This window comes from Alexandromys fortis, unplaced genomic scaffold, assembly GCF_014885135.2.
Source record: "Alexandromys fortis isolate MF-2015 unplaced genomic scaffold, M_Fortis_MF-2015_v1.1 scaffold_104, whole genome shotgun sequence".
NCBI classification, from domain to species: Eukaryota; Metazoa; Chordata; class Mammalia; order Rodentia; family Cricetidae; genus Alexandromys; species Alexandromys fortis.
Genome location: NW_026068000.1, coordinates 5,546,647 through 5,565,725, shown reverse-complemented (window position 1 = coordinate 5,565,725; position 19,079 = coordinate 5,546,647). Strand labels below are relative to the sequence as shown.

At 47.8% G+C, this 19,079-nt stretch overlaps 1 protein-coding gene across 5 annotated transcripts in view; it reads left to right on the top strand.

Moving 5' to 3' along the window:
* The window catches only part of Lama3 (laminin subunit alpha 3), a 214,416-nt gene that overhangs the window by 112,190 nt on the left and 83,147 nt on the right, over window positions 1-19,079 (top strand). For all 5 annotated transcript variants that reach the window (XM_050160721.1, XM_050160719.1, XM_050160717.1 and 2 more), the window contains 6 exons: window positions 3,574-3,700; window positions 3,881-4,020; window positions 6,152-6,267; window positions 7,207-7,418; window positions 8,158-8,362; window positions 18,507-18,651. In XM_050160721.1, the coding sequence (XP_050016678.1) occupies window positions 3,574-3,700; window positions 3,881-4,020; window positions 6,152-6,267; window positions 7,207-7,418; window positions 8,158-8,362; window positions 18,507-18,651 (945 nt within the window). The remainder of the gene's footprint in view (window positions 1-3,573; window positions 3,701-3,880; window positions 4,021-6,151; window positions 6,268-7,206; window positions 7,419-8,157; window positions 8,363-18,506; window positions 18,652-19,079) is intronic.

Below are 19,079 nucleotides of genomic sequence, written 5' to 3'. Positions count from 1 at the left end.
CTGGAGTGGGGCCAGTCATCTGTCTTTACCCATCCTAGCCCCGTAAGACTTGGGAACATCCTCTCTCAGCTGTGGTTCACTGAGCAGTGCAGCCTAGGTAGCCCCGACCCAGGGCTACTCCTGTCCTCCCCATTCGTCCCCGTGAACACTCAGTAAGTTAGCACGTTACAGAGTCTATTGTTTTCATAGGCAGTGGCTGTTTGACGTGGTGGAGTATTAGTTCTTCTCCCCACATGGAGTGTAGAATTTTGAGAAGAGCTGGTGCAGCCTGTAAATTGTTAGGCATCCCCTAACCGTTTAGGTGGGGAATTCTCAATAGACATTCACCAATTATCATCTAGTCCTGGGGGGTTAAATTTAGTAAGGTCATGAAGTGCTTTTACCATAGCCATTAAAAAAAAATCACAGGATCGCTTAAAAAATCACAGCTTTCTGAATTATTGCATGAACCCAAGCGGGCTCTTTTCAGCCCCCTAGCAGCGACTGCAGAAAGAATGGAGGAAGTTGTCTAAATGAAACTGGTGCAGTAAAGGAGCCAAAACAGCTGCCATGCGGGTGAAAAGAGAGAGTTCCAAACCACTGAGGCTCTCTGGGGACAGTAGAGAGAGGGGGAGAGGGGTCGGGTTTTCCAAGGTTTTAAGGGGGTACATGGCAGGAGGGGAGATGGTAAACTGGGGTGAAGGCTTTGAAGTGTATACCGGGTGCTTGTGAGTAGGGCTTGAAGGAGCCTAGATGCTAGCTAGCATAGACCTTCATCTGCTCATAGGTGCACGTTAATGGAGAGCCTAAAGCTCCTTTAGCCAGACCTAAGGAGACTGACTCCTTTTAGAGGCAGGAACTATTTTCTCAAGTCCCCGAGGGAATGCTGTCTTTTTTCTAACTGCCAGACTTGGTAAAGGCAATTGTGGGGACCAGACATTCTCCTAGGAGATCTTGTAGCTGGGGGTGGGGGGGAGCTGAAATGAAGTCCTGGTTTTGCCCTCACTCGAAGATAGATAGAGGCCTCTAAGACAGCTCCCAAGGTTTAAAAAAAAAAAAAAAAAGGCAGTGATGGCCAGACTGATGATGGGAGCCCCATCCCTGGGATGTTGGTAGAAGGAGAGAACAGATTTCTGAAAGTCGCCCTCTAGCCACCGAATGTTTGCTATGGTACTTATGGCCCCATTCCAGTGTGATAAAAATAGTTTGAAAGATGTTAGACTTTCCCAGCTGTGGCAGTGGTGTTTTTGCCATAGTTTTTGAGTTAAAAGAGCAGGGCAGGGCATATTCTCTTAGGCCAACAGGGTAGAACTCTGGGCTCAGTTGTGCTTGGTGGCAGGTGGGGAGTGGCAGAGGGTGTACCCAGAATGAGGTGCCCTTCCCCACCAGCTAGAGCTTGTGTGGTTTCAACTTTCCACTCACACCAAGGTGTCCTCACCAGCTTGTCCACGTGTATAAAGAGGTAATCGCTATGAATAGTAAGGATATTACAGGTTCCCAGAAAAGAAGCTGAGGTAAGTTACCTGCAGAGGGGTTTTACAACACCACAGCTTGAGGTAGAAGGCAAGCCTTCAGGCTGTGGGACGAGCTTCCTCAAGAGACAGCCATCAGGGATAACACATAGGGAGGGCAGACTGAAGGGAAAGGGACAGGGCCTTCTGTTAACAAAATGCTGGAAGAGTTACACCATACCACAGGCATCAAGGTAGGGTCTTGAAGGAAAAGTTTTCAATTTCAAAGAGCAAAGGATAAGTGCTCTCCCGGAATAGTTCTGGGGGTGTGCGTAAGTTCTGCACTGCACTGTTAGGAATATTTTCTAATAGAGCCTCTCCACCGGCACAGAGAATTCCAATCATACCAGATTAAACCAAATTAAATGCCCGTGTTTAATAGACAACAGTCCTGGGTGGCCGGGAGCATGGCAGGGATTCTTTGGATATAAGGGTGTGACAAGGAGCTGAGGTGATATTTATGACCACCATTTTAAATGTAATACTGAGTTTGGAAGTGACACCCAGCCTGCCGAGTGCTTGGACTCCAACTCCCAGCCTGCCAAGCGCTGACCCCTCCCCTGGGAGGGTCAGGACCACTCCCACAGGGTAGTTAGGGAAAAGACAGCGTGCACTTCCTCTGTCTTCCCCCTTCTCTCGGCCACCTGGGACCACCGTCTGTTAATCACGGGCATTTAATTTGGTTTAATCTGGTCTGATTGGAATTCCTCCTATCTGCCGAGAGGCTCTGGCTTGTCTTAACATGCACCATGTGACCTAGCCCGCATAGTGGACCTCAGGCAGGCCCTGAGGAGAATCTAACTCAAGGCAGCGGCGGTTATTCCCCAGGAAGTCTGAGACACAGAGAGAAAGCCGGGCATGGCTTGATTTGGGGAAAGGAGAGCATCATGTTGATTTGTCATGTAATAAAAAGTTTCCTCAAAAAATGGGAGCCTACTCCTTCCTACACAAACTCATGTGTTGAGTCCCATGGCTGGCAGCGTGTTTATCTAGTTCTTTGGCAAACACACTGCACATTTTTGTTGGGCATGTATCCAGGCATGTAACTGCTTTGTGGTGTGTTTGGCTTTGATAAATACCACTGAAATTACCCGGCACGAGTGAGGATGGATCACAAAACCCACTGTAGGAATAGATTAAGAGAGAGAAGGATTTGCAGAGGCCTAGGAAATTGGACCAGGGAGAGAGCATGGAGCGGGTGTGTCCTGCTTTTAAAGGCTGCTTAGCGCATGCGCACAGGGGCTCACGCAGGCGCACAAGGGCTTACATTGTGTCATGTGTAGGTGACGTGACCATGTTGTACATAGGTCACATGGGGCTTGAGGTGGCTATGGAAGTTGCCTGAGCACTTGTTGGTGCATGCGCGGCCCTGGCACCCAGAAGTGCCAGTCAGAGTGCTGGGTGAGGGAAACCATAACAACCACCAGTCCTCTGGCGTGATTAACCAAGCCTCCTTCCCTAATCATCCCCAAATGTCTGGTTGTGCCTCAGTTTCTCTATTCTGTAGGTGAGAGACATTTGGTTTGCATCTACTTCTCGCTGTGCGTGATTGCAAACAAAGGTGCTATCAACACTTGTCTGAAGGCGTCTGTAGGGATCCGGCAGCTGTCTTCTCAACACCGAGCTTGCTTCAGCTGCTTAGCCTATTTGTAGAACTGCTGTAACAGGATGCCGAGGCTGGGCAACTTACAGAGAGAAGGGTTTTACTTAGGTCATGGTTCTAGAGGCCAGCAAGTACAAGACCTGGCGAGGATCCCTAGCATATCATAACACAGCTGAAGGCGCCACATGGTTGAACTTGTGGCCCAGTAGCAATTGTTCAAGAGAAAAAGGGTGCTTTTCTAACAGTTCACTCTGGCCCCACCCTGTAAGGAAAGGACTCACTTCTGTACATGTCTTCAATCTGTTTACCAGGCTCTGACCCCATAATCTGTGTCTCTTAAACTCTGCCCCTCAATACTGTATTGAAGAATTAAGTCTCACCATGACTTTTGTAGGAACTAACTTTAGCAACATCTCATGTCCTAATCACTCAAAGTTCTTCAATTTGAGAGTCCCCCCCCTTTTTTTTTTGTCCTCTTAGAATCAAGTAACCCTGAGAGGACTGATACCACACCCGGGCCAACATGTCTTTGTCATCCATTTTTATCAAACAGAACACCCAACATTCCCCACAGAGGTCTTTGTGGATGGAGGAAGATCACGGTCAGGTGAGCAGCCTTGAGTAGGCTCCGTGACATGTTCCCGATGTCACGAGCGGGCTCCGTGACATGCTCCCGATGTCATGAGCGGGCTCCGTGACATGCTCCCGATGTCATGAGCGGGCTCCGTGACTTGTGCTTGATGTTGTCCGTGCAGCCGTGTGACAGCATGTCTCGCTCCCTCTCCAGGTTCCTTCCTTGCCTCCTTTTGCCCTCATTTACTTGGCTGCCGGAACCAAGTGATCTTCAATGGCCAGGTGGAGTTCGACATCTCAGAAGCAGAGGTAGCTGTGACAGTGAAGGTTCCAGAAGGAAAGTCCTTAACGCTGGTGCGTTCTGCTGAGCCTTCAGCGTGCTCCATGGTCAGTCATTGTATGTTAGGCTCCTGCCAGTACTGCCTCCTAGGAATTAATTCCGTTTTGTGGAAAAGTTGGTTATTTGTAGAAAAGTATGTTTTATAAACCCATAAAAATAAAAACCACGTGACAATCACAGCCAGGAGAATAGGAATGACAGAGACTAAGTGACTGGCCTATGCCCAGCCTTCGCTTACTCCTTGCCCCTACTGGCCCCTCTGTGAAGCTTCTACCCTCCTGGTTACTGTCACTTTCTCATGTCCTCCTTTAGTGATCTTCCTTACCCTGATCTCCGTATGTTGATGTCCGCAGGATCCACTCTGAGACCCTGTGACATATCCCTGTGAACATCATCTGTGCCTAGTGTGGGAATAGCACCCGTTTCTCTGAACTCACTCTTGATCTTGCCTGAACTCCAGGCCCAATAACTGACCATCAGGGGTCTCCTCTGACTTGGCCTGACATTTCTCCAGGGTCTCTCATGCTGTTCCTATTGATGAACCTGCCTCTCTCTGGTCCAGGTCCTCACTCTGTTTACCTGCATCTCTTTGGTCCATCCTCTTCATTCTGGTTCACTCACCTCACTCTGGAATTCATGGCCCTTCCTACCCGCTTCTAGTTCATCTTTCATCCATGCCTCCTCTGTCCCATGTTCCCACTTTGCTGCACTAATTGTTGTTCTAATTGGTCTTCATAAAATAAAAAACCCAGAACCAGATATTGGTGTAAATGCTGAAAGAACAGAGAGGGAAAGGAGCAAGTCACAGCCAACTCTTACCTTGCTAATGCCTCAGCTGAAAAAGGGTATCCTGTCTCTACAATTCCTCAGACTGAATGCTGTCTCTATGAAACCTCAGACTGAATCCTCCACCTTGTATTCCTCTCTCTGCCCAGCCTTATCACTTCCTGTCTCCCCTCCCAAGTACTGGGACTAAAGGTGTGAGCCACCACTGCTTGGCTTTGTTTTTCTTTTAGACAGATTCTATCATGTGTAGCCCAGCATAGCCTTGAAGTCACAGAGATCCATCTGCCTCTGTCTTCTGAGTGCTGGGATTAAAGCTGTGTGCCGCCACTGCCTGGCTTTATGGCTAGCTAGTGTGGCTACCTCCACACTCTGATCTTCAGGCAAGCTGTATTTGTTAAACTATAAACACTATCACCACACCCCTTTCATTCTCTGGCCATAGTCATTATTCAAAAGCCCACAGACTTGCCATTTTTGACAATGTCAGCAGGCTTTCTTTTGCTCTTTTCTAGAATCATCTACCTACTTTTGTACCTGACAAAATCCTGTTGACCAGTGAGCTTGCCTTAGAGTTAATTTCCTTAAGGATGTCTAGAGAGCTAGGAAGAGTTCACTGGGTTCTGCTCTGTGGCCCTCCAGCCTGTGCCTCCTCCTCCTCCTCCTCCTCCTCCTCCTCCTCCTCCTCCTCCTCCTCCTCCTCCTTCTTCTTCTCTCTCTCTCTCTCTCTCTCTCTCTCTCTTTCTCTCTCTCTCTCTCTCTCACAGAGTTAATTCAGCATTTCCTTAAGGATGTCTAGAAAGCTGGGAAGAGTCCACTTGGTTCTGCTCTCAAAGCCTGGCTCAGTGAGTTACAAACCCCACAAGGCCATGCCTCCTAAACCTCCCCAGACAGTGCTACCAGCTAGAAATCAAATGTTCAAATACATGAGCTACCTAGGATATTCTCATTTACATCACAAATACTAAATAAACTTCAGAGGAAGGCCACGATAATAGGATAATAGGTTCCCTGTTGGCTCTGCAGCTCCAGTTTGCTTACCTTTAAAAATATAAAGCAGTGGCCCCCAGAGAACCAGGAGTCCCACACATGTGTCACATGTTGCCCCAGTCACCCCAACAGGCTCTGCTAGGCACTGTGAACTTACCACCACTCAGCACTGGGATTCCTTGTTCCTTGGAGCAGATGCTTCCAGAGTCCTGCTTGTGCCCACTGTTCCCTAGCAACTGCACTGAGTCTTTACCCCACCTCAGGTTTGCTGCTGTGCTTGCTTTGTAAATCCTGTCTTGCTGGCATTTGGATAAACAGGAAAGGATGTGGGCTCATTCTCTTCCTCCTTCTCTGGCCTTGGCTTTCCTTTAGGTCCGTGTTCTAGTGGTGCCAGCGGAGAATTATGAATACCAAATACTTCACAGAACATCAGTGGACAAGTCCTTTGAGTTCATCAGCAATTGTGGAGGAGACAGTTTTTATATTGAGTGAGTGTCGTTTTGTGGGAGGGCTCTGGCATGATCGTATTCCAAGCTAGAGGTCTGGAAAGAGTCTGGCCTGGAGTCGGCCTCTCCTCACCACCCAGGAGAGCAGTGGGGCTGGCGTCTCAGGAAGGTGATGCTGTTCCCTGTGCCCACCACTCTGTGAGAGACCTTGACATGTACTATCTGAGTAAGGTGATCATACTCAACCTTGAACTCAGCAGAGGCCTGCCCTCACCTCGGGATTAGGGACCAATTAGAAGAATCTCTTGCACCTTTCTAATTCCTACTGGCTGCTGCATATACTGAAAGATCCCACCCAGGGCACCTTCCCTGGCAATCACCTCTGTGATGGGGACTGTCCAGAGCTGTGTCCTTGTGCCCTGTCTTCTCTCATCCCTAGGTGCTAAGAGCACAGCAGCCCCAATACCAGCTCTGCTGTGAATCCAGTGCCCCTTAGAAGCTTCTAGAAGGAGCCAGGAGCTCCAGAGGCCCTGAAGACAGGCTCTTCTTGTACAGTGATAGTAAAAGCTGAGGCCCCACATCTCATCTGCTCCATACCCACTCATTCTCGGGAATGACCACAGCTAAGGTCCCTTATCTGGGAGATGACCCGCCTGGCCGGACAACTGTGAGGCTCAGTAGTTGACAGGTCTCAGCACGTCGTTCAGTCTCCATTATCTTTCCACACCAGCTCGTCCTGCAGCTGCTTCACACCAGGTTCCCACTGGCCATTCCTGTGATGCCTTCTCCTGGAACAGTCCTTGGGGACAGGCTGGCTGTCACTGTCTGAAACCACAGTGGAGCCATTTTTCACTTCTTCCCAAACTCTAGTGCTCAACGCTCCTACCCACAAAGATGCTGCCAGGTGGACCCAGTCGGAAAGGGAAGTTGAGGAAAGACGCATATCCTAGGTTATCACCATGAGTGGTTCTGTTTTCACAGCCCCCAGGCAGCCTCTGGATTCTGTAAGAGTGCGGCAAGGTCCCTGGTAGCCTTTTACCATAACGGTGCTCTGCCTTGTGGCTGTCACCCTGCTGGGGCTGCGGGCCAGCACTGCAGTCCTGAGGGCGGACAGTGCCCTTGCCAGCCCAACGTCATCGGGAGGCAGTGCACGCGCTGTGCAACAGGTCACTATGGATTTCCACACTGCAAGCGTAAGTGACCCTGTATTCCTTATAAACATGCAGGCTAGCTCATGCCCCACGTCTACACCCTGTGGTCTGAGTGGCAAGGCTCAAGGGCTTAAACATAAATGTGAGTGTATACTTATCATATGGATAACTTGGTCCCTTTCCTCTCAAAAGTCCTTTTCAGGTTGTGTGATCCAATGAAAACTTGGTTCAGAAAGGACATTCAAAGTCTCATGGGTGTATACTCATTAAATTAGGAACCCTCGTGTTTTTACTTAAGAGCTACCCTGTGGTCCGATGCCTGGCTCAGCCCATGCCGTCAGTGGCAGTGAGAGCTACAGGTGTGCGGAGCACCACGGGACACTCTGTCTGAACAAACAAGAATGTCACTGCTGTAGACTGTGCTGACCATGGGCCCTGGACCTGCAGGGCTTTGGGAGGCTGTGGAACGTTCAATGTCTTGAACGTTCCCTACTTGATTTCTTCTAGAGCTTTCTGTTGAACAGGAGGCTCATGTTGGAATGGGATGCCAGGAGCCTGGTAGGTTTGTGGAGTGTCTAGCCTAGAGCCAGTTAGTCCAACTGCTCCTCTCTTGGGGGCCGCACACTGTTTTCTCCTGGGAGCCTTGGTTTGACTGACTTAGATCAGCATGGACACCCACACAAAGGGAAGGAAAACATGTCCCCAAACTCAACGGGAACTCCAGGAAATCCCAGTTCTGTATAGTCCAACTCTTATGCAGTGTCTCTTTGTTCCTCGGCAGCTTGCAACTGTGGCAGACGCCTTTGTGAAGAGGTGACGGGGAAGTGCCTCTGTCCACCCCGCACAGTCAGGCCCCAGTGTGAAGTCTGTGAGGTGAATGCCTTCAACTTCCACCCCCTGGCTGGCTGTGAAACCTGTAACTGCTCCAGGAAAGGCACTGTTGAGGCGGCCATTTCTGAGTGTGACAGGAGCAGCGGGCAGTGCAGGTGAGTCATGGCACACCAGTGTGCCGGTCCTGTCATCTGGGCACACCTGGTCATTCCCATTCCTCACTTCCTACCTGTGCACAGTGACGGCATGAGGATGGAGCCTCTCAGAAAGAATGGACTTTGGTGGGTAAATTGCTTGGTCCATCCAGATTTAGGGCAGCCAGGCAGAGCCCCAGGTGGTAGGCTACCAGTTACCAGCCTTGCCCACGTACCCCACCACATTTTCACAATAGGATTGTGCTATGTATGTGCCAGGATCCCACTGTCTTGATGGTTGGCTTTGTTTGTCCATTGGCATACTATAGAGTTGTCTGGAAAGGGGTCTCCACTTGGTCTAGACAGTCCTTTTCCACGTGACTCTCGACTGTGTCGAGTTGACACAATTAGCCATCACAGGCCTTCAAAGCAGGGTTTATTGGTTGTGGGGAACCAGGCAGGGTTGGCCATCTTCAGGAACCACTGTGGTCCAGCGCACAATGGCTGAGAAATGGTGACTGTATTAGTTATTTGTTCCTGTTGCTGTGTTACAATGCCCTGACAAGAGTAAGTAAAAAGAGAAAGGGGTTAACAGAATCTGGTCCATTATGCTGGGGAAGGCTCTTAAATGATCTAATCTTATACATCTGTAGCCAGGAAACAGGGCTGATGAATTTCAGTACTCAGCCTGCTCTCTCCTTTTTATCCAGTACTAAGGATTTCAACCAGTATGTTTGTTATAAGGACACCAATCAGACCGGCTTAATAGCCAGCAAATCCTATGATAGCTCCATCTTAATTATATCTACGAAGATGTATTTTCATGTTCACACCTTGGGTGTACACGGCTCAACTCTCCATTATAGCAATGGTTCGCTCTCCAAGGAAGAACCCTTCCCCATACCTTCTTCAGTTGTCTGGCGCCTGCCAGCTCCTGTGGTAGGGAGACATTGTATGGAAGTTGAGAGAAAAGCGAGTCATGGAGCATCCTAAGACTTTGAAACCACAACCATTAGTCCTGCCTGAGTCAGCGACCAGGCATGGGCCTCCTAGTGATGTCTGGGCTTAATCACAGGAAGCAACGAGCGAAGGAGCTGAGAAGTGGCCATAGAATTGATGTTCAGACAGCTCAGTCGAAAACCTCCCCACTGGCGAGAAGAACCCCAGGGTTTCCCAGGATTGCTGACACAACCAGGAAAGAGGGATTTGAGAACCCTTAACACCAGTTAAAGCAGCAGGAGATAATAGATGGGTTTGCTGAAGCACAGCATTTTAGGAAAATATCCTGAGGAATTTTAACAATCCACTGCCAGCAATGGTAATTTAACTGACTAGAAGTTTCTTAACTTGGGAGCAAGGGATGTCTCACAGCTCTGGCTGGCAAAGGGACCTCACTGATAGGTGTCATGCTTAGATAAATATGAAGCTGTTCTCTTTGACAACATCACGAGATGGAAACATTACAATGTATGATCAAATGGCTTTGTCCTAGCAGAGTCCTTAGAGGTAGCATTAAAAAACAAAACAACTTTAGCAGTTCCCTATACACTGTAAATTGCACAAATTCCCATGTTTATACAGAAAAACCATTTAATTGCTTAAAATAGTAATTTATTTACAAAATTTTTCTTTATGAATTTTTTGTATGTATTTGTGTGTATGAATTGTGAATTGCACAAATTCCCATGTTTATACAGAAAAACCATTTAATTGCTTAAAATAGTAATTTATTTACAAAAATTTTCTTCATGAAATTTTGTATGTATTTGTGTGTATGGTGTTTATATGATGTTTTCTGGCAAGTGTGGGCACATATGTGCATGTGACCAAAACTCAACCTCAGGTTCCTTCTGTGGTCACCGTCCACATTAGTTTTGGAGATCCCATCTGTTACTGAGCCTGAAGCTTAGCCATGGGGCTAGGCTGTCCACCAGTGTGTCCTGAGGTCCATTTGTCTCCACTCCTGGCTTCTGAGGGTGCTGGGGATCTGAACTCGGGATTTCTTGCTAACTTTACCCACTGAACCATCTCCCCACTCTCGTAAAAGACTTTTGTGTGAAAGCTGCTTCCCTGTGCACTGGAGATTTCCGGATGGTAGCAGGGACGATGGTGTGTAATGGCACCCAGAGCGTGAGTAAGAGAACGGGTAGTGACCCCTGGTGTTTGCACTAAGGGAAGACACGGCCTTTCTCAGCAACACAGGGCTTGCTGAGAGCTGAACCAGTGTGGAAACACAAATCACAGCACTTAAAAATTAAAAATTAACACTTAAAGATTAGCATTTTTTGTTGTATTTCCTGCTGACACTGTAAAGTTTGTCCTTTCTGCCAAGCCGAGCCATTACAGATGTTACTCTGCTTTAAAATGATTATAAATGACTGTATGCATCCACAATTCTTCGCTTTATGTCTAAAAGCCACTTATGAGTGAGTTCGTGTGATATTTGTCTTTCTGGGTCTGGGTTACCTCACTCAATATGTTTTCTGGATCCATCCATTTGCCTGCAAATTTCAAGATGTCATTATTTTTTCTGCTGTGTAGTACTCCATTGTGTAAATGTACCACATTTTCCTTATCCATTCTTTGGTTTAGGGGCATTTAGGTTGTTTCCAGGGTCTAGCTATGACAAACAATGCTGCTATGAAAATAGTTGAGCACATGTCCTTGTAGCATGATTGGGCATCCTTTCGGTATATACCCAAAAGTGGTATTACTGGGTCTTGAGGAAGGTTGTTTCCTAATTTTCTGAGAAATTGCCACTCTGACGTCCAAAGGGTTTGTACCAGCTTGCATTTCCACCAGCAATGCAAAAGTGTTCCCTTTACCCCACAACCTCTCCAGCGTAAGTTGTCATCAGTGTTTTTGATCTTGGTTATTCTTACAGGTGTAAGATGGAATTTCAGTGTTGTTTTGATTTGCTTTTCTCTGATGGCTAAGGATGTTGAATGTTTCCTTAAGTCTTTCAGCCATTTTAGAGTCCTCTGTTTAGAGTTCTCTATTTAGGTCTGTACCCCATTTTTTTTATTAGATTATTTGCTTTTTTTTTTTTGATGACCAAATTCTTGAGTTCTTTGTATATTTTGGAGATCAGTCCCTATGTCTGATGTGGGGTTGATGAAGATCTTTTCCCATTCTGTAGGCTGTCGTTTTGTCTTGTTGACTGTGTTCTTTGCTTTACAGAAACTTCAGTTTCAGGAGGTCCCATTTATTAACTGTTTCTCTCAGTGTCTGTGCTGCTGGGGTTCTATTTAGGAAGTGGTGCTAATGCTTTCAAGTGCACTTCCCACTTTCTCTTGTATGAGGTTCAGTGTGGCTGGCTTTATGTTGAGGTCTTTGATGCATTTGGACTTGAGACTTGAGTTCTGATAGAGTAACTGGTGAGCAGACACGGGACAGCTTGCCCTGCCATCCTGGATGCCAGTTTCCAGTGCAGTAAGAAACTTAGCAAAATCATCACTGACCTTGCTTCTAAGTTTAAACCTCTGATCTTATTTTCTTGCTCCGTCTCGGATGGCATCCAGACAACACTGTGTCAGCTCTAGGTGTCTATCTGGCCAACCCCAGAGACTGAAGTTCTGATGTGGGCCGCTAGAACACAGTTCCGCTTTCTGTGCGGATTTAATGAAATAGAATAGTAGGAGAAATAAGAATTACCTGCTTTCAGTAATGTAAAATGAATACTATTTGACTCTTGAAATGCTTCCAGGGGTTATAATAGCCTTAGGAGGATTCTTAGTCTGTGGTACAAACAAGGAAGCTGGGACCACTGCTGGCAGAAACTACTGCCTGCTGGGACTCCCCCTCAAGCTGTTTGTTTTATGGGACTCACCCTCTGGCTGGCTTAAGGTCTCAGACACACACTCCCCCCCCCCCATCCCCACTGGCTGTCATCATTGCTTCACTACAAATGAGCCCACGTGGGCTCTCCGACCAGCTTCACTTAGGACCACATCTTCTGAGTCCTGAGGCTCCTGTCCTCTCGCATATATAATGGAAACACTTTTTAAGATTTTATTTGATTTGTTTGTGTATAGATGTATATATCTGTGTCAGTATGGGTATATGTACATATGTATGTTCAGGGGCCCTCAGAGGCCAGAAGAGGGTATTGGATCCCTTGGTGCTGGAGTTACAGGTATTCATGATGTAGGTGTTGGGAACAGAACTCCAGTAATTATGACTGAACAGTAGATCTCATAACCACTGAGCTGGCTCTACAGCCCCCAATGAAATAACATTTTAAACTTTTTATTGATTCTTTGTGAATTTCACATCATGCACCCCATTCCCATTCATCTCCCTGTCCCTCCTTATCTCTGTATCCACCCTCTACCCTTGCAACCTCCCTCACCAAAAGAAAACAAACAATGTCACCATGGTAGCTGTGGTGTGTCACAGTATAGCGTTTACCAGTTTTCCTTGCAAGTGTTCATTGCAATGAGTCATCGGCCTGGTCAGAGGCCTCTGCTGCGCCATCAATACTGAATCCTCGCCCATGTCATGGAGGTCCTGCAGCTTTGGGTCTCAGGACCAGTCCCTCCATGTGCTGATGGGATAGATGTTGGGTGGGCCAGTTTAAAGCCCTGGATCTGGGACTGGGTGGTGGCTGAGGTAGTCAGCCCTCCCACTCTCCTGCACCCTCACCACCAGGACCAATTCTATTGTGTTGCCTAGGCAAGGAGTGGGACCAGCTCTCTCACACTGCTCAGGTGAGGGGTAGGGCCAGTTTCCAGTGCTCATGCCCTCTGGGCCAGCTCTCCTACACTCCAGTCACCAGGGCCAGCTCTACTGTGCTGCCCAGGCAAGGGTGGGGCCAACTCTGCACAGCCCTCAGACATTAGCATTGCCTCAGGTAGCAGCCCAGACCAGAGATGTTAGCATAGCCTTTGGTGGTAAGATGAGCCACGGACATTGCTACCACAGGGCCACGGAGCCAGACACGGTCCTCAGTGGAAGCATGGGCCAGGACCTCCCCATGGCCTCAGGGGGCAGTGCAGGCTCTTCCTCGCCCTAGTATCTCCAGTTCTGCCTCTCTTCAAGTGCACAAATGGTTTCACTTCTTTCTTTTCCGTCTTCCCACCACACGCTTGCTCCTCATAGTGGCGCCTGCCCTGCCTGTGGCGTGTGGTGGCAGGTGGGGGCCCCTTGGTCATGTGGAAGTGGGCAAGCAAGATAATATTTTCCAGGACTTTCAGTGAAAGCTCCCTCTTAGCGGGTCCTTAGCTCCCAGATCCTGCGTTCAGTCTGACCCCATGTTATAGCGCTGCCAGCCAAGCTTTTCAAGCCACCTCTCCTCTCAGACTTCGAGCTAATCTGCTGAGTGATAATGGCCTCTTTCTTATTTTTAAGATACCAAGATTTCAGACTTTAAAACTCAGTTTCCCTATATCCAGTCACGTGTCCACTTCTGGTGAGGGACAGATCATCCTGTTGGGTCTGTCCTTGCCCACTGACTACTCCCCTTCCCAAGTCCCTGTCCCACTTCATGTTGGACCAATAGTGGCTCATGATTGGTTGTCCTCTGGGGTTATTTATTCACTCATTCAAATAAGCAAACAGCTGTCCAAGGAGTTTGTCTGGTACCATGACAATGGAGAAGGAAAGCGAAACCTCCTTTCTGGAGCCTGGCTGAACATCTCTTACACAGACCTGGAGCCAGGCTGTCTTACACATTTCCCTGGGGAGACTCTGGACCCCTAATTCAAGAGGACTATGCTAATTTATAACCATACCAGAAGTTTAACATCCATTTCCTCCTGAGTGCTCACTGGTATGGAATGCTGTTAGTCCATTGAACTTGAGACAGTACCAATAAATGCATGTTTCTGATTCCGTTGACTTTTAGAATTTTTATTTTAAATATTTGCTCATACCTAAAATGATATTTATGTGTTTATAATAAATGGTGTATGTATATTTATGCTTACACTGATGCTTCAACTCATAACATTGTATAATGATCAAGTCCAGGTAATTGGCACAGACATCATATTAAGCAAGGTGAGTGTTAGGAATTTTCCTAATGCGAGCTCTCTGCTGACGCAAAAATCCCAATCAAGCCAAATGACAATGAGCCGAATTAAAGGAGGTCCAGGTTTAATGGGATTCCTGCGCTCTCGGGTGGCCCAGAGGGGAACCAGGAAGCTGTGAAGTGAATACGGGGTGGCAGGGAGAGACAGGACGAAAACTACGAAGGGACTTTCCAGGGAGCAGTTTAAATAGACTAGCTGAGTGGTCAAGGTTTTGGCAGGCTACCTTGTCCGTCCTCGGGGGAGGGGTCAAGTTTTGGTGGGCACAGGGGCAGGGCCTCCAAAGATGGAGGCCAGAAACCGGGACTTATAGTGAGTATGTTCACGTTTTTTTCTCTTCTGGTTGCTTTGAGCAAAACACCATCTTTTTCTCCTTATATAGCTAGCACTTTGCCTGTTGACTATGCTTTTCTCAGCCCTTTGTTCTCTCTGTCCTCTGCAGCCTCTAGTAATCACTAGTCCACATTCAACCTCTTTGGACTCTACAATTTTAAGTTCCATCTGTAAGTAAGATCATGGCGTATTTGACTTGCATGCATGGCTTGCTTCACCTAGCACAATTCCCGTCTGTCCATGGTATTGTACAGACGGCACGGCTTCATAGCTGGGTAGAATTCCTCTCAGTATACGTGCCGCATTTTCTCTGCCCATTCAACCACTGATGGGCACATGGCTTGATTCTAGCTGTTTGGCTGTTGTAAACAGTACTACACTGAAGGTGGGCATGGATCTATCCCCGTGACACACCCGTGTCTTTCCTTTACACACAAACCTGTGGTTTTTGATGCATATGCATGCTTGGTTTTCACAATGACCATTGTTTGCTGTGTGCACGCATGTTTTATTTCATTGCTCTGACTTTATCTGATGCCTCATTTTGGGTACAGTGATTCAACCATGCTTATGTTGTAATGAGGAAACCTATACTAAGTGACAGCTGGCATGGTAAGTCCAGCCATGTTGTATGGGGATCCTTCTGTGACATGGGACTCTACACAGAGTCACTGCCCTCATACTACTCCTTCATCAGAACCTTCCTCAGTTTCCGTTGTCTCAAGCATCAAGGCCAGTCTTCCATAGCGGTCTGGCTTACACCTACTCTGACTTCCTCCCTTCTGAGTTTCCTCCTCTCTGAGCTCTGTGCACATTCACTTCTCCAGCCATGAAGGGCCCCTGTCCCTCTTCTGCTACCTTCAGATTATTCGTGTCCTTCAAAGAGTTCGTGTTGCAAACTGAAAACTCACAGAAAGAATGAGACCCACGAGTCACAGAGATAGTGCCACCATTTTTTTTAAATACAAGCACACTTAATATTTAGTCATCCTATCTCTTACACTATTACTTAATTTCTTACATCTCCACATCTTCAGTGAAACTGTGCTGATGTCAAGACTGGCTTGTTCAGCCTTGCTCCCTCCAGGTCCCCTGACACAGAGATGTGACATGTAGAAGCCTTCAGTGATTCTCCAGTGAGGGAATGAATGACATGGCAGACCTTGGACTGCAGGTTGAAACTGGCATTTGATGTGACCATCAGATGATAGGAACTGCAGTATTTAATAACAGAAAGACAATGTTCTCTCCAGTGCATCTGGACCAGTTCCTATGAGATGCTTGCAGGCTCCCACGCACGCACGTGGGCAGATATTATTACATAATGTTGGGCCCCCAGCAGAGTGTCTCAGAGATGACTTCATAGACCAGCATCCCGAGAGCAGCCCTGCCGTTTCTCCAGGTGGCAGCAGCCAGCGCAGCCCTCCTGTCTCTGGTCTCCTCGGAGACAGGTGTAAGGTCAGGCTGACTCGGGTTGCTTTAGAAGATATTCAGCCAGATCTTGGAGTGGGTGTTTCTTTTTCTTCCTGGTTGTCATGACATCACCAGGTTCCTGTGGTTACTTGATGCTACACAGGATCCAAACACTGAATTCCTCTGGAGTATAGATTCTATATTCTTCAGGTTCTGCTTAAGCAGACTTGTCATCCCCATCTGGGCTGAGAACAGTTCCAAGGCCACAACTCCCTATTTGTGTTTTCGTCTCCGTTCTTGTGCTCTGAGCTGCCTTGTGTCTTTTCAGCTCAGAGCTAGGTCCAGGGTGAGGGTGTGGCCTCCCATCATCCCCTCCCATGTCATCAGTTCACAAGGGCTCTGGAGGCAACAGGGAGAGAGAGACCACTTTAGCTTCCCTTCTGTCTTGTCTGACTGCCCTAGCTGTAACAGGCATCCATGCCTTCCTCCGTCAGCACACTGAGACTACAGCAGCTGTGCTTCCAACAGCATGCCTTCTTCTTCCATAGGACCCTGTTGTAGGAACATGGATGTCCCTGCAGTACCTGAAATTGTTGTTTGAAGGTGAAGTGTCCTCTGTAGGCTCACGTGTGTGGGGGTGTGTGTATGTAGGATATGAGTGTATAGGGTGTGTGTATGTAGGTTGTATGTATGGGTATATAGGATGTATGTGGAGTTGAAGGGAGCTTGAGGTGGTCCATATCCAGCTTCTCTGATCCCCTTTCAAAATTTCCAATGCCCTGCACTAGAGTGATTGCTTCTAGCAGAACATTTATGAATTCCTCCTGTGTGGTTCTAGATGCACCTCACTTCCCACTGGGCTGTGTGCTCCTCTAGGCCAGGGTTAAGCAGGAATCATCACAGAGACATGCCAGTGTGCAAGGCGCAATCCTGAGGGTTCCACACAGTGTCTGATTCAATGCAACAATCCATTTCTGCAAATGTGCGAAAACTTTGTAAGGGGATGAGTTTTCTCAGCCCCCTGCACAGTGAGCTGCCGCATACATAGCACTGGAGTTTAAGCTGCTTGAATGCATTCTCACTATTAACAAAAACCCTTTCTATGGTTATAAGCAGATGTTTGATTAAAAAGCAGCTGCTCTCACTTAGGTATGGGACAAGGAACAGGCACACAGCTCGCTCACCCCTTCCTCTGTCCCCTATATGGTGAGTTCCCCCTTCTCCTGTCCCCTATATGGTGAGCCTCAGGGTCCTGTCCCTCTGGTCTACCTTTGCTCGCTCACCCCATGTGTCAGCTGCATGCTGGTGACTGACGGATCAGCGTCCGTGGGCTCAGGCTCTCACGGTCCCTCTCTTTTGGACTTGCCCCAAATGGCTCCTCTTGCCATCTGCTTCCCTTGGCTACTTCCTGTCCACAGGCTCCTCCTCACTGATTCCTTTTCTCCTTGGCCACAGCGGGGTCTGTGATCCATCGTATACTCAGCTGGAAACCTGGGACTCTTCATCTTTTCTTCTTCCCCCACCTCATGGAAGATGCAAGTCCCAGAAACCTCCACCCAAAACACTTTAGAAACCATTCTCATGCCCACCCTAAACCCTCTTCCCCAAGCTAGCTCCTGACCTGCAGCCTTCGATTGGAACTCTTTTCCTCGACTCCACCGTGCGCACGGTCCAGCCTCATCCTCTCCTCCTTAGGCGCCTCATCAAGCCATCCTGACTTAGGAGTAGCAATGAAGGAGATGCAGTGCTGGGACTTGATTGTTGCAGAGTAGCGAGCATCCAGCTACTCTGGACAACACGTTTCATATCCGAGGCCTGGGTTAGAACCCCAAGCAGTTTGCCTTTGGTGGACAGTTCTTAACCACTGTACCATGGTGAACGGGACGGGGACCAATCCTTCCTTGGCACAACTGAACTCTCATCTAACTTGACAGACCTGAGGTTTGACAATCTCTTCTTGGGCTTCAGTTCTAGTGACACCAGTCATGTGCTTCATGAACATACTCAGTGGTGTTCTCACTGTGTTCATTCTGTCTGAAACACCAGCACTACAGCATTTAAGATCAGACCAGGTATTAGCTCCCCGGAGAAACTGGTAGCTCTTCTAGGGTGGACCCCATGTGTACTGTTCCCATTTCTACTTGTGGGCTTTGGGGGAATGGTGTTACACATCTCTGCACCTCCAACCCTTAGCAAGGACTCTGATCCAGGGATCACAGGTCACCCATGGTGGCATCTTCACTTGCTTTCTGTGGGTGTCAGCAGCCACACTCAGCCTGTGTCTGTGTGATTGGTGTCTTTCAGCAACTGTCCTATCATGAAGCAGGGAGACCTTTTAGAGTCATGCGCAGAGCAGTGATGGGAGTTTTGTTTCCTTTCTTCCTGTGCAGGTGCAAGCCTAGAATCACAGGGCAGCGGTGTGACAGATGTGCTCCTGGCTTCCACCACTTCCCTGAGTGTGTCCCCTGCAGTTGTCACAGGGATGGGACTGAGCCCGACGTGTGTGACCCAGGGACTGGGGCTTGTGTGTGCAAGGTAAAGCAATTCCTGTGTGTTGCAGTGTAGATTAATGCAGACAAATTGTAAGAAATATATACATAGCTTTAATGGAAAAGTCAGACTCACAAAACCAAGGTTCCAGCGGAGGACAGGAAACAGGAAGGGGCGCGCCTGATTTATAAGTAAGCCTTCGCCTGAGGCAAGCCTGCCCTCTAAGGGGGGGTGGCTTAACCCTACATCTCCCCCTTTTGTCTAAATAAGACAGAACTAAACCAAATACAACTATAAACAATAATAACAAATAATAAATATAACAAACAATAATGAGAACAAAAGTTTTGCTAGACATTCTATCTCAAGGAGTCTAAATAATGTAGAGAGTAACTACAATTATATAATCTTCAACTCCGTCAAAGATCTGAGAAGGGAATAAATATTACTTAACAAATGAGAGATATCCAAAA